A 14,186-nucleotide genomic window follows, 5' to 3' on the forward strand; every position below is an offset into this window, starting at 1 on the left:
TGATCCAGACCTAGACCGTTGTTTACTTTCGAGTGTTTAGTTTATTTTAACCTGCTCCAGTCTCTTATGCTTGTATTCTCACATGGCAACAGGTTTCAGTGACAACAACCGAGTAGCTATCTAGAGGAACAATGACAACGAATAGTTAATACTCTGGGGGGGGGTGGCAAACAGATTATCATCCCCAAGTGTATTAATATTTACTTGTCCTTTAAAATGGCAGATGAACAGAATTGGAAAGCAAATTACATTTTTAAATCTGACTTTTGTTTTTTTTCCAATAATTTAAGATAAGGCCATTCTATAACATGATTAAAAAAAAGTTAACATACATGTGAAATATTTCTGGTAGTGTTGCTGCAGTTAATGGCCACCTCCCAGCTGAGGGTACTCACAGACAGACACAACATCCCTTTCTTAATTCCACATTAAAGGAGAAGGAAACCCTTTTGGCGCAAAACCCCTCCCTCCTGTCCCCCCTCCCTCCCAGTCTACCCCCCCAGGCAAATACCCCTAAGTTGCTACTTACCCTTTGGCACAGGTCCTCTCCCGTGGAGTTCGCAGGCGCCATCTTCTCCCGTGCGGTCTTGTTCCTGGATTGCCCGGCGTTTGGCGGCGCATTCGCAGTAGGAGCATTTGCCGGTTCAGCTCTACTGTGCATGCACCGAGAGTCACAAAGTTGACAAAAAAAGAAATCTGAAAACTTAGTACGCATACGCATTAGAGCTATACCGGCAAATGCTCCTACTGCGTATGCGCCGGCGTTTGGCGGCGCATGCACAGTAGGAGCATTTGCCGGTTCAGCTCTACTGCGCTGAGAGTCACGAAGTTGCCAAAAAAAGAAATCGGAAAACTTTGTGGGCATGCGCAGTAGAGCAAAACCGGCAAATGCTCCTACTGCGCATGCGCCGCCAAACCGGGAAATCCAGGAATAACACCGCACGGGAGAAGATGGCGCCTGCGAACTCCTCGGGAGAGGTCCTGTGCCGAGGGGTAAGTAGCAACTTAGGGGCATTTGCCGGGGGGGGGAGGAGGTAGGTGTTTTGCGCCAAAAGGGTTTCCTTCTCCTTTAACAACTGGCAACCGCAAGAGACTAACTGAAAGCTATAGAGGACCCAAATATAAGGAGTGAAGCAAAAAATAGAATAGGCACCTTGGGGGTAAATGGTTCCCCCAGCAGAGCTGTGGTACCTGGTTGGGGAAACCATACAAAGTTTTGCAAAAAGAAAAAAGAAGAAAATCCAGTTAATGAGCACTATACCACTCACACTGGAACGGAGTTTCTGGTCTGGGCAGGGGCAGCCATGCTGGGACACAACAAAAACAGGTATGGGAAAAAATGAAGGTGGAGAATATGCAACATGTAAATTCCTGCAAATACACCCACTGAAATACATTGAAAAGACCTTCAAATAAAACCCCATAAAATCCAGGTAAAACATAAAATGTAGGAGTGTAAAGTTGTGGTTTCACTGTAAACCTGTTTCTATTATATGTTTTATTCTAAGTTCTGGGGTCGGTTAAGGGCACATCCCATGAAGCTGCATTTCCAGATACACAAAATATTTGTTTGTGCCCACACAGTTGGCATTCTGGGAACAAAAGAACCAAAGTAACAAGAAGACTAATTCATTGTTTGCAACTATACGGCTAATGCATGTATGTAGTAACAGTACTGCCAGTGTCACAGACCCACACTCCTTGTCAGTCAGTCACGTTGTTAGCAGTTTGTATACTTGCTCATGTGACTTCAGGCTGAGCTCATTCTGACAGGAAAGGGAGAGCAAACAAACCAATGCCCCCAGATAGATACACCATTTGACTTTATGGCAGGACTCTAGAAAGCAAAGGGAAAGCAGCGAGTAGCATTATTACACATGTCAAGGCAGTGAGTTTGGTGTTGTTTGGAGAGGAGAAATTGTATGCACCACCTCACTGTCTGGGACTCTGGAACAAACACATACAGGACAAGACAAGCCTTTTGTTGTGTTTGCTCATGCAGCAGCGCTCAACTCTATCCAATCAGCAGGAGCCTGGGTCACACATACTGTACACGTATCCTGTGCCTGGGGCGGGAGAGGAACTCTGCCCTTGAGCCTAATAGAAACCAGATGGGACTGTTCAAGCTATAGCAGAGCTTATCCAACATGACCTCCAACTAATACTCCCGACTTTCCAAGCAAAAGTCTCGTAAGGCTTAGTAGTGTAACAACAGGTTGAGCTAGGGAGCGAATTCGAATACACACTTAAAGGAACAGTAACACCAAAAATTGAAAGTGTTTTTAAAGTAACGAAAATATAATGTAGTTTTGCCCTGCACTGGTAAAACTGGTGTGTTTGCTTCAGAAACACTACTATAGTTCATACAAACAAGCTGCTGAGTAGCAATGGCGGCAATTGAAAAACAGCTATATGGCACAGGATAAATAATGGAGAACAGATAACACATTATGTTCTACAGAGCTTATCTGCTGTTTAACTTGAGCCTTTTCTCCTTTGAATAGCTGCCCCCATGGCTACACAGCAGCTTGTTTATAAAACTATAGTAGAGTTTCTGAAGCAAACACAGCAGTTTTACTAGTGCAGGGCAACACTGCATTATATTTTTATTACTTTAAAACAATTTCATTTTTTGCTGTTACTGTTCCTTTAATAGCAACAGCTGCACTTACTCTTGTGCTTGCCTCCTCCTCCCCAGCTCTGCTTGGCAATGCTCGGACTCCTAATGATCGCCCTCCCTGCAGACTTGAGTGCATCCATCTCCCCACTCGGCTCCACTCACAAACTTTCCAAGTCCCACAAACTTTTCCCTGTCAGCGGGGTCGATGAATGATCAAGTCTCTGAGGAGGGAGGTGATATTTATGTAAATAGGATCAGATGTCCTGAGCATGGACACACCCTCCCCGCCTTGGGACTCCCAGCACAGAACTGTTAAAGGGACAGCTCCTCTGAGTTGCCTCCACTTGCCTATTGAAGAATAGTGACAGTTGCAGATCGCAGGTGGAGGGCCGCTAGTTTTACACTTACTTCTGTTTTTTTTCGTTGCAGTAAGACAATCTTTTTGACACTATTATTCCCTTTATTTTCATATAGCTACACTATTAATGACACTCTATCAGATGGTTACTGACTGATTAGCTGCTCCCTGAACAAAATAATCTAACCTGGATAAAGAAATATATAACAACCAATAGGGCAGAAACGCTTTTGTTTTTGATGGCAGAATTAGTTGGGCAATGTAGTCTGTCCACATTTATTTACTTTATTACCCTATCTAAAAGTTTTTATTTTTGCACCATAACACACAAAGAATTCTGATATATAATGGTTTAAGAATCACAAAATAATTTTTTAGAACCCTGGGGTTTAACATCATCCAGTCCTAGACTGTTGTTTACTTTTAGGGCTAGTCCACACGGGGAGATAGCGACGCGTTTGCGGTCGCGGCGACAAAGCGCCGCGACAGTCGCCGCGACCGGCGCAGGCGACAGTTTTGTATGGGCGCCTATGTAAAAACGCCTGTGCTAACCACACGAGGCGATGCGCTTTTCAACAGTCGCCTGAAAATGCCTCGCCAGGCTTTTTCAGGCGACTGTTGAAAAGCGCATCGCCTCGTGTGGTTAGCACAGGCGTTTTTACATAGGCGCCCATACAAAACTGTCGCCTGCGCCGGTCGCGGCGACCGCAAACGCGTCGCTATCTCCCCGTGTGGACTAGCCCTTAAGTGTTTATTTTTTTAACCTGTTCCTGAACCAAACAGTCTACTATGCTTGTAGTCTCACATGGCAACCGGTATCAGTGACAACAACCAAGTAGCTATCTAGAGGAACAATGACAACAAATAGTTAATACTCTGGGGGGGTGCCAATATGTTAGGGTGCCAAACAGATTATCATCCCCAAGTGTATTAATATTTACTTGTCCTTTAAATTGGCAGATGAACAGAATTGGAAAGCAAATGTAATTTTTAAATCTGGCTTTTGTTTTTTTTTATAATAAGTTAATATAAGGCCATTCTATAACATGCTAAAAAGTTAACCTAAAGGTGAAAAATTTCTGGTAGTTTGGTATTGTTGCTGCAGTGTACCAAGGGTACCCACAGACAGACACATTACATCCCTTACAAGAGACTAACTGAAAACTATAAAGGACCCAAATATAAGGAGTGAAGCAAAAAATAGAATAGGCACTTTGGGGGTAAATGGTTTCCCCCAGCAGAGGTGTGGTACTTGGTTGGGGAAACAACACAAAGTTTTGGTGTGGGCAGGGGCAGCCATGCTGGGACACAAAACAAACAGGCATGGGAAAAAATGAAGGTGGAGAATATGCACTGTAACATTTAAATTCCTGCAAATACACTCACTCAAATACATTAGAATTGAGAAAACCCCATAAAATCCAGGTAAAACATAAAATGTAGGAATGGAAAATTGTGGTTTGACTGTAAACCTGTCTCTATTATATGTTTTATTCTAAGTTCTGGGGTCTGTTAAGGGCACATACCATGAAGCTCCCAGATACACAAAATATTTGTTTGTGCCCACACAGTTGGCATTCTGGGAACAAAAAACCAAAGTAACAAGAAGACTAATTCATTGTTTGCAAGTGCAACTATACAGCTAATGCAGATTGTTGACACAAGGATGTGTAGTAACAGTACTGCCAGTGTCACAGGCCCACACTCCTTGTCAGTCAGTCATGTTGTTAGCAGTTTGTATACTTGCTCATGTGACTTCAGGCTGAGCTCATTCTGACAGGAAAGGGAGAGCAAACAAACCAATGCCCCCAGATAGATACTAGGGATGCACCGAATCCACTTTTTTTGATTCGGCCGAACCCCCAAATCCTTCATGAAAGATTCGGCTGAATACCGAACAGAATCTGAACCCTAATTTGCATAAGCAACTCAGCGAGGGGAGAGAAAAATAGTGCAAAAAATTTTTACTTCCATGTTTTGTGACAAAAAGTCACATAATTTTAAGGATTCTGATTCGGTTCTCTCAAGGATTCGGCTGAATCTGACTCCTGCTGAAAATGTCCGAATCCTGGCCGAATACCGAACCAAATCCTGGATTCGGTGCATCCCTAATAGATACGCCATTCTACTTTATGGCAGGACTCTAGAAAGCAAAGGGAAAGTAGCGAGTAGCATTATTACACACGTCAAGGCAGCGAGTTTGGTGTTGTTTAGAGAGGAGAAATCGTAAGCACAGCCTCACTTTCTAGGACTGTGGAACAAATGGGGAACCAGGCCTTCATAGGGCTCAAGTGACGGTAGGAAGGGCCCCCCGTAGATGTGAACGTGTGGTTTGGGCCCCCAAACCTCCCCAATCCCACCGAGGGTAGAACAATGGAGAAGGGACTTTTGGCAGGGAAAAAAGGGGCAGGCTGGGTGTCACGAAAACGGGACTTTCAACCACACATAACTCTTGGGTTTGGTTTTAAGGGGTTACACTCTCTCAATCACCTTACACACAGGTTAGACTAACATTAGACACCCCAAAACACACCAACACCCACAAAATGAATTTGCTGCCACCATCTATCATTAACTGGCGATAGAAACCTAATGTGGCTATTTCCCTGCCCTCTATAACAGGTAATAACTCACACTACAGAAATGCATCAAACACTCTCTCCTATGGTATTTAGTCAGGGTAAGATCCTACTAGTTCAACAAGCACTTCAGCAACCAAAGGGTTAATTTACATTGAAACACACTTTCCTGCTAGCCGTACTAGTTATTCAACATATAAATAGGCAACTTTCCACACATGCAAAGATTTAATACACTTAGGCACAAGCATTCATATGGGCTATGAGTTTGTTAGAGCACAAGGACAAAACGAATTAAAATGTATTTAGTATTAAAAGTAACAGTGCATGTATATAAAAGAATATATTACAAAGAAGACATAAAATAGAAAATACAGTAAATAAAATAAAAGAGAGTAAAACACAAAGAAAGCCCTACTCTACCAAGTTTAGAAGTTCCTGTTGTGTCCTCTGAGGCAAGAGTCAGGAAACAATGGGCATACAATCTACCGATATGGAGCCTCCTTGTACAACATTGGGTACTGGGTCTATTAACTTTTTTATTGCCTGCTGCGACATTCCCCTCATTACCTTATGCATGAGGTAGGAGTGCCCAGGTATGACGCCTGCAGGGGGATTGTTATTTTCAGGCAAGATTCCCCAATATAATATCTGTACTTGCCAGTACCCCATATTATAATAAAAACATGGGTAGGCTGTGATCCATTTGTGGGCAATCAGAACGGTACCAAACACTAATGGGGTCCCATTTTCCAGTCCCCAAGGAACCATCCCTCCTAACTGGTGGGTATAGGCTGGCCCTGTTTGGTATCATTAGGAAGCATGTGACCTCCCCGTAAGCAATATGTAAGTTATGAGGATGTGAATCCTATGACACAGGAGATATGGATCCTTTACTATAATCCATATTTTCTACTAACTATCCCCCCCCCCCGCTGCTCTAGATCCACAGCTCTGTTCTTTGATCAACCGATCAAAGAACGGACTGGCCCAGCTTTCTTGCCCAAATGGTGTGACTCCAAACTGTCTCAGAAGGCAGATATGGATGTCATCTTTCCACAGCCCCCCTGGTGAGATTTGCAATCAAGAGTCTCTGTGAGCCTGAGACCAAATGTTTCCCATGTTAACTGTTATTATGCCAGAGCAACGCTGCCCTGGCATGAGACTGTGGGGCTGAACTGGGGGGCAGGTAAACAGGAAGGGATTTTTAAGGTAAACGTTGAGCAGGTAGATAACTTTTTTTGTCTCCTCTACAGGACGTGTGCCTGAAGCTGCAGCTCTGTGAAGACTTCGGTTGAGATGAAGGTGAAGAAAGGAAGAATGGGTGCTCCAAGAAGGGTGCTGTGTCCTCATAGGTTCTGTGAAGAATGGGAGATCGCTGCGATCACCAGCCCCAGATCAAAAAGGAAGGTAAGCTTTTCTCCTCCAGCAGAAGGCGCCGGTTGGAAGAAGGCATGGTCAGCAGAGGTCCATGAAGGCTCGGCGTGGATAAGGAAAGTGGCAGGTGAGGTTGGATGCAGATGGCGGCGAGGACCAGGAAGTGCGGGAGATATCGTGAGACTTCAGTGACATCACTGCGGCCAGAGAAAGGAGTGGAGCCGGAGCGGATCGCACTGCTGGGAGTCTGGATAGAGAGGTTTGGAGGCTCACATAGGGGGGCACACAGGGAGGCAGATGAGATGCTCGCCCCCATCAACTTTACCCCAGTAATTTCAGGAAGCGGGAGGCAGGCAGGGCCCAGGGGTCCACGAGGTGGAAGGGCGGGAAGGGGGGGATAGTAAAGAGGCAAGGGCATTGTTGGCAAAGGTAGATATAGAATCTGCATTCAGGCTTTTACCATTATATCCAGACAGTTTTAGGTTGACAGGTTGTTGTTTCCAGGGAGCATTTTATGTGAACCTAAGTTTACCCCTGGGATGTGCAATATCTTGCTCATTTTTCAAGACTTTCAGTAATTATTTGCATTGTTAAAGAACAGGCAACAAAGCTATAGTTCACTATTTGGATGATTTTCTGATCATGGGTGTACCTAGTACTTTATATAAGATTATTAAATAAAAATGTGACCTACACAGATTTTGCCACCATAGAAGTCTCTGTGTTTTTATTAAGATCATGGGAAACACAGCTGAAGGAGGGTAGGGGGATCCTTTGCCTACAAGTACAAGACAAGCCTTATGTTGTGTTTGCTCATGCAGCAGCGCTCAACTCCAATCCAATCAGCAGGAGCCTGGGTCACACATACTGTACACGTATCCACACTGGGTTGTGTGCCTGGGGCGGGAGAGGAACTCTGCCCTTGAGCCTAATAGAAACCATATGGGACTATTCTAGCTATAGAAGAGCTTATCCAACCTGCTGTCCAACTAATACTCAACAACAGGTTGAACTAGGGAGCAAATTTGAATACACACTTAATAGCAACAGCCGCACTTACTCTTGTGCTTGCCTCCTCCTCCCCAGCTCTGCTTGGCAATGCTCGGACTCCTAATGATCGCCCTCCCCGCAGACTTGAGCGCATCCATCTCCCCACTCGGCTCCACTCACGAACTTTCCAAGTCCCACAAACTTTTCCCTCTCCCTCCCTGCCAGCGTGGTCGAGGAATGATCACGTCTCTGAGGAGGGAGGTAATATTTATGTAAATAGGATCAGATGTCCCGAGCATGGACACACCCTCTCCGCCTTGGGACTCCCAGCACAGACCTGTTGAAGGGACAGCTTCTCTGAGTTGCCTCCACATAGCTACTGAAGAATAGTGGCTATTGCAGATCGCAGGTGGAGGGCCGCTAGTTTTACATCTACTTTTTTTTCGTTGCAGTAAAACAATTTTTTGACACTATTATTCCCTTTATTTTCATATAGCTACACTATTAATGACACTCTATCAGATGGTTACTGACTGATTAGCTGCTCCCTGAACAAAATAATCTAACCTGGATAAAGAAATATATAACAACCAATAGCGCAGAAACGCTTTTGTTTTTGATGGCAGAACTAGTTGGGCCATGTAGTCTGATGTAGTCTGTCCACATAAATGGTGTATTCCATTCTGAATTCCATAACATTTGCTTTGTGTAAATCCCATTCATTCTGAAATGATGGACAGTTGGACACACTACATTACCCTCCAGAAAACATTAGACCATAGACCCAGTCTTCAAACTATATTACTATATAATAATATAACTGTTATAAAGGCTTATCTTTATTATTTTTCCTTATGAATGACATTGGCATCAAGCTTGACACATGGCAACTCTAGTGAGTGATCTGGGAGTGGGATGGACAGTTCCAGATTTGGTACATACCAGGAGAACCCTATCTGAAGGCATAATGGCCACTGTAAAGGAGGAATAAGGATCTGGTGCTGGGTTTTTTTTTTAATTGTTTGCCTTCGGGCCTCTAGTTCCAGTGGAAAAGAACCTTAAAGGAATTGTTCAGTATAAAAATAAAACTTGGTAAATAGATAGGTTGTGATGGAAAAACATTTTTGTGGGGCAGGACATATGCCCCCCAAAGCTACCCCCTTTCATGTATCTGTAAGTTTATTATGAGCTAATGGCAGTGTCGGACTGCCCCACCGGGATACCAGGAAAACTCCTAGTGGGCCCAGGTATCAGTGGACCCTCTTGCCTCTAACCATTTGGTCAATTTCATGGTCATTCCTTATTTATTTATGGGAAAAGAGGATTAATAATGGAAGAATAGAGTATAGTATGTAGAGATAAAAGACTAGGAGAATAAAGAGGTTGAGTGAGGAGAGGAGAAATAAGAGTTTGGAAAGTGGGCCCATGTCTGTGTTCTGGTTGGCCCCTGGCATCCCAGTCTGACACTGGCTAATGGGAGCCCTAACTAAAGGCTGAACCCTGGGACTTGATCTGAAACCACTGAATTAAGGCATATAAAAGGGCAAAGTATCAAATTGTGTAATACAAGTCCAATCCTTTAAAAATCAAGACATAGAGAGAAGTATTTGAAATCCTGTTTAAATGACAAGGAAAGGTTAAAATTAAGAATGTTGCATTATAAGTGTTTGTTCTTACTCTTTTTAAGAGCACTTGCTGTTTTCCTAAATTCTCTTACGTACTCTCGGAAAGCTGCTATATTCGAAGGCTCTCTGTGTTAATAGGGTAACGTCACCACATTCCACCCATTCCCCACTCTCACTGCCTCGGGCAGTAACAAAGCTCAGTTTGCTATTGTACAGCACTGTGCGCATGCTCTTCATAAATCTTTAGTTTCCTCCTCGCTGAGCCAATCTGTCCACTAGAAAAACAATGCATCATGTTGCCATGGAGAAGCTCCATTTATTTATGCGCAGATAAATCACAGCGATGGCAGCTGCAAACAGACTTCAATGAATAGAATAAGGAGAGTGATTTGCAAAAAAGTGAATGCGTTTAAACTTAAACTAAGTTAGCGATTCCCTTCACTGTATGGGGGACTATTTACAGAAAAATACCAGTGGCACACTGAAATTTGAAAAAGTGCAAGGTTTATTCACCCCAAAAACGTACAGAAAAATGGCAATGTTTCGAGCCACCCGGGCCCTTTATCAAGCCTAGTGCAACAATCATGTTATCAACATTTAAAGTGTGAAGAAGGGGTGTGGATCAAGACTCTTCCCTTTCCCCTTTGTGACATCACAAAGCAAAGTGAATATATTAAGTCCATGAAAATCCAAAGTCCAATATTTCGTGTACAATCAAGATAATAAAGAAATTAGTGATACTCAAAAATTGTTGTTTATAGTAGAAAAAAAATTGTCTTTTTATGTTAAAGATTTCATCTTTCCATACAAAATTTAAAAAGAAAAGATTTAAAAAAAATGAATGAATAGTATTTACCTGACACCCCAGAAAGGCCCATTCCACATACTGTACTCAGCACTTTCTGAGACACATAGTAGTATGTTGGTAATGATGTCAGCACTTTGCGTGTTTGTTACTAATAACCTTGAAAGAGCAGAAAAAAGTAAAAAAAAGTCAGTTTATATATTCATACATGATTATTTAATTGTACATCACACTGTGGGGCAAATTCACTAAGGCGCGAAGCGCCGAACGCTAATAATTCGCTAGCATTTGGCATTTTCGCTACTGCGCAAATTCACTAACGAACGCTGGCGTAGTTTCGCTAGTGTTACTTCGCAACCTTACGCCAGGTGAATCTTCGCTAGCGATGAAACTACGCAAATTCACTAACTTCGCCACCTCAGACCTGGCGAAGCGCAATAGAGTAGATAGGGATTGTTTCAAAAAAAGTAAATTTTTTTTCTAAGTCCCAAAAAACGCTGGCGTGTTTTCTACATGATGGCTGATAGGCTGAAAAAGATCGAACATTTTTTGGGGCTCCCCTTCCTCCCCCCTACATTTCCTGACTCATGGCAACTTACCTAGACAGTGGGCACATGTGTAGGGCAAAATAAAATTTTTATTTGCAGATTTGAAGGTTTTCTAGGCATTTGTAGTGCAGATACGTATTCCTCCATTGAAATTTGAATTTCGCGCCGTATGCAAATTAGCCTTCGCTAGCGCAACTTCCCTTTATATAGCAAAACAACGCTAGCGCAACTCCGCAACCTTACGCTACCCCTGTGCGCAACTTCGGATTTTAGTGAATTTGCAAAGCGCTGGCGAAACTACGCCTGGCGAAGTTGTGCCTGGCGCAACTTCGCATCTTAGTGAATTTGCCCCTGTATGTATAGGACCTAGTCACCTACCCAAACATAAACATAGCAGGTGTATATTCTCTGTTAAGGCCCCTATGCCATATAGTGTCCAATTTATGGATCCACAGCATTTCAAGCTTCTTGAGCATCATAAGCCTATTTCCACCCCTTCTTGGTTCCTCCACAGAGTCAATCACCTGGAATTTAAGCTGACTCACAGAATGACTTGCTGTGTGAAAATGTGCCGGGACTGGCAGTGCCAACATTTCTCTACGAATGGTGGATTTATGTTTGGAAATTCGATCACAAATTTTTTGTGTGGTTTCGCATACATAAAGTAAGCCGCATGGGCATTTCAACAAGTAAATTACATATGTTGATTCACAAGGGTAATAAATCTTTATCGAATATTTTTTACCTGAGTGGGGGTGAAAAAAGGAGTTACCCTTTGTAACCGAATTCATTGTACACAGTGTAAACAGGGGAACGTGCTAAGTTTCGGATTTTGTAAAAAACTTTGTCTGTGGCCTTTTGTGCTTCCAATGTCTGCCTTTTCTTCTCTTTCAAGGTTATTAGTAACAAACACACTGTGCTGACATCATTACCAACATACTACTATGTGTCTCAGAAAGTGCTGAGTACAGTATGTGGAATGGGTCTTTCTGGCGTCTCAGGCGGGTCTGGACTGAGAATTAAAATAGGCCCTGGCATTTCAGGTACACAGAGGCCCAATCAGCCCACACAGAGGCCCAAACGGCCCCCACCAGCCCACTGAATACTGATTTCTATGGCACCTTATAGCAGTCTGGGCCTGGTCTCAGGTAAATACTATTCATGTAAATGTTGTATGGCAAGATGAAACCTTTAAGATGAAAAGCCAAATTTTTTCTATTATCAACAACAATTTTTGAGTATCACCGATTTCTTTATAATCTTGATTGTACACGGAATATTAGACTTTGGATTTTCATGGACTTAATATATTCACTTTGCTTTGTGATGTCACAAAGGGGAAAGGGAGGAGCCTTGATCCACACCTATTCCTCACACTTTAAATGTGGATAACATGATTGTTGCACTAAGCTTGATAAAGGGCCCGGGTGGCCTGAAATGTTACCTTTTTTCTGTATGTTTTTGGGGTGAATAAACCTTGTACTTTTTCAAATTTCAGTGTGCCACTGGTATTTTTCTGTATGTATCTTTTTATTTATTTTTTTGTAAGTCTTTATTTTTACAGTTTTCAAGGTTATATGGGGGTACAGAAGAAAAAAGGGGGGGGTAAGGGGTACAGTATTATAATAAAGACACATAACATGTTTAGCATACAGTATAGAGCATTTATCATCAGACTGTTCCTTCAATTTATACCCCTTTGTCTTTTGTATTAGGGTGACTTGGAAGCCCTTTTTTGTTTGCTTCTAAATATATTTCTATGTTTCTATACTGTTGCTATCTGAGATAGGGGGGGAGAGGGGGGTGATAGGTATGTATCTTTATGACCCCTGTGGCAGGCGTGGACCTGGTACTGCAAAAGGTATGAGCTCAGGGGTGGAAGCTAGTGATGTGCGGGCTGGCCCGATACCCGCGGATCGACCTTGCAGTGCTCCTCGCGGGTGGAGGGTGCGGGTTGAGCTCTTCTCCTACTGTCCCCGCCTGCCACCTTCAAATGCCGGCATCGGACTTCCGGGTTCCGGTTTTATAGTCTCGCATCTGCTCGCCCCGCCCCTTTTGTGACATCATTGTGACGTCATCGGCGGGCGGGTCTATAAAAGGACCCCGGAAGCACGGGTGCGGGCGGGCGTGGGTTGTAGCAGGGCGGGTTAGTGTCGGGTGCAGGTCAGGGTCACTAGTGGAAGCACTCTACTATTGCTTTTGTGTATGGGGGACTATTATCACAGCAAAGAATGTTAGGTACGCATTCATTCTCCTTTAACCAAGAAAAAGTATGTTTATTTATAAAGGTTTGTTCTTATTTATCTTTATTTGTTCTTAAGATACGTGGAGCTTCCATACTGATCTTTGTTAAAATAACTAGTTACACCTCGCCTTTATACTGCAATGAACTAGTAGATTCCAGTGGCCACAGAGTTAAGAAATCTAGTGATGGAATGATATAGTCATTAGATTCAAAATAATTACTATTGAGGGCCATCTGTCTTCGGAATCATTGAATCCCATATCACCCATATTTGCATGTACAGGTATGGGATCCATTATCTGGAAACCCGTTATTCAGAATGTTCCAGAATTACAGAAAGGCCATCTCCCATAGACTCCATTTTAACCAAATTATCAATTTTTCTTAAAAATGATTTCCTTTTTCTCTGTAATAATAAAACAGTACCTTGTACTGACTTACGGAAAGATCCATTAAAAGGAAAACCCCAGGTCCCGAGCATTCTGGATAAAAGATCCCATACCTGCAATGCTAATTTTGACCTCTGATAGGGAACTGTATATCTCCGCTGACTCTTCGATGACTGACATGTCCTAACAGAACACTGCAGAGTATATTGACCTTGTGGTGTTTCTAGGAAAACATGTTAGTCTGCAAAAGCAAATAGCGACCATGGCAGCTTGTTTTGTTAATCATCTGTTCGATTACATTAATTTTGGGAAAACAACAGAATTATCCAATTTACATATACTAGAGAGCTAAATACTTTCATCATATTATTTCCTTGTGTTATCATTTCCAATTCATTTTTATTTGGTTCCTAAGTTATGTGCATGTCACGGGTGGGATGTGGTGCACACTGGTGTTTAGATTGGTGATTGTCAAAACACTACAAACTATCTTTGGTCACAAATACAAAAGGCATGTTTTATAATATATCATTGTCATTACCATCGGTTGCTTCAGAAAGGGGGCCCTTGGAAATGTGTATATCAGGAATTTTTCCTGTGCCGCTCCAGTTGTTATTCAATTCTGAAAACTTCTACCTTTTTTTAGCCCT

General features: G+C 42.8%; 1 protein-coding gene across 2 annotated transcripts in view; it reads right to left on the reverse strand.

Moving 5' to 3' along the window:
* The window catches only part of LOC108715868 (low density lipoprotein receptor adapter protein 1-B-like), a 30,645-nt gene extending 22,472 nt beyond the window's left edge, over nucleotides 1-8,173 (reverse strand). The window contains exon 1 of one of the 2 annotated variants that reach the window (XM_041561726.1): nucleotides 7,995-8,173. In XM_041561726.1, coding sequence (XP_041417660.1) covers nucleotides 7,995-8,082 — 88 coding nt within the window. In that variant the 5' untranslated portion in view covers nucleotides 8,083-8,173. Of the gene's footprint in view, nucleotides 1-2,672; nucleotides 2,845-7,994 lie in introns of those variants that run through there. The other variant, XM_018261384.2, reaches the window with a different exon arrangement.
* Between the last annotated feature and the right edge of the window lie 6,013 nt (nucleotides 8,174-14,186).

This window comes from Xenopus laevis, chromosome 4S (genome assembly GCF_017654675.1).
Source record: "Xenopus laevis strain J_2021 chromosome 4S, Xenopus_laevis_v10.1, whole genome shotgun sequence".
Taxonomy (NCBI): Eukaryota; Metazoa; Chordata; class Amphibia; order Anura; family Pipidae; genus Xenopus; species Xenopus laevis.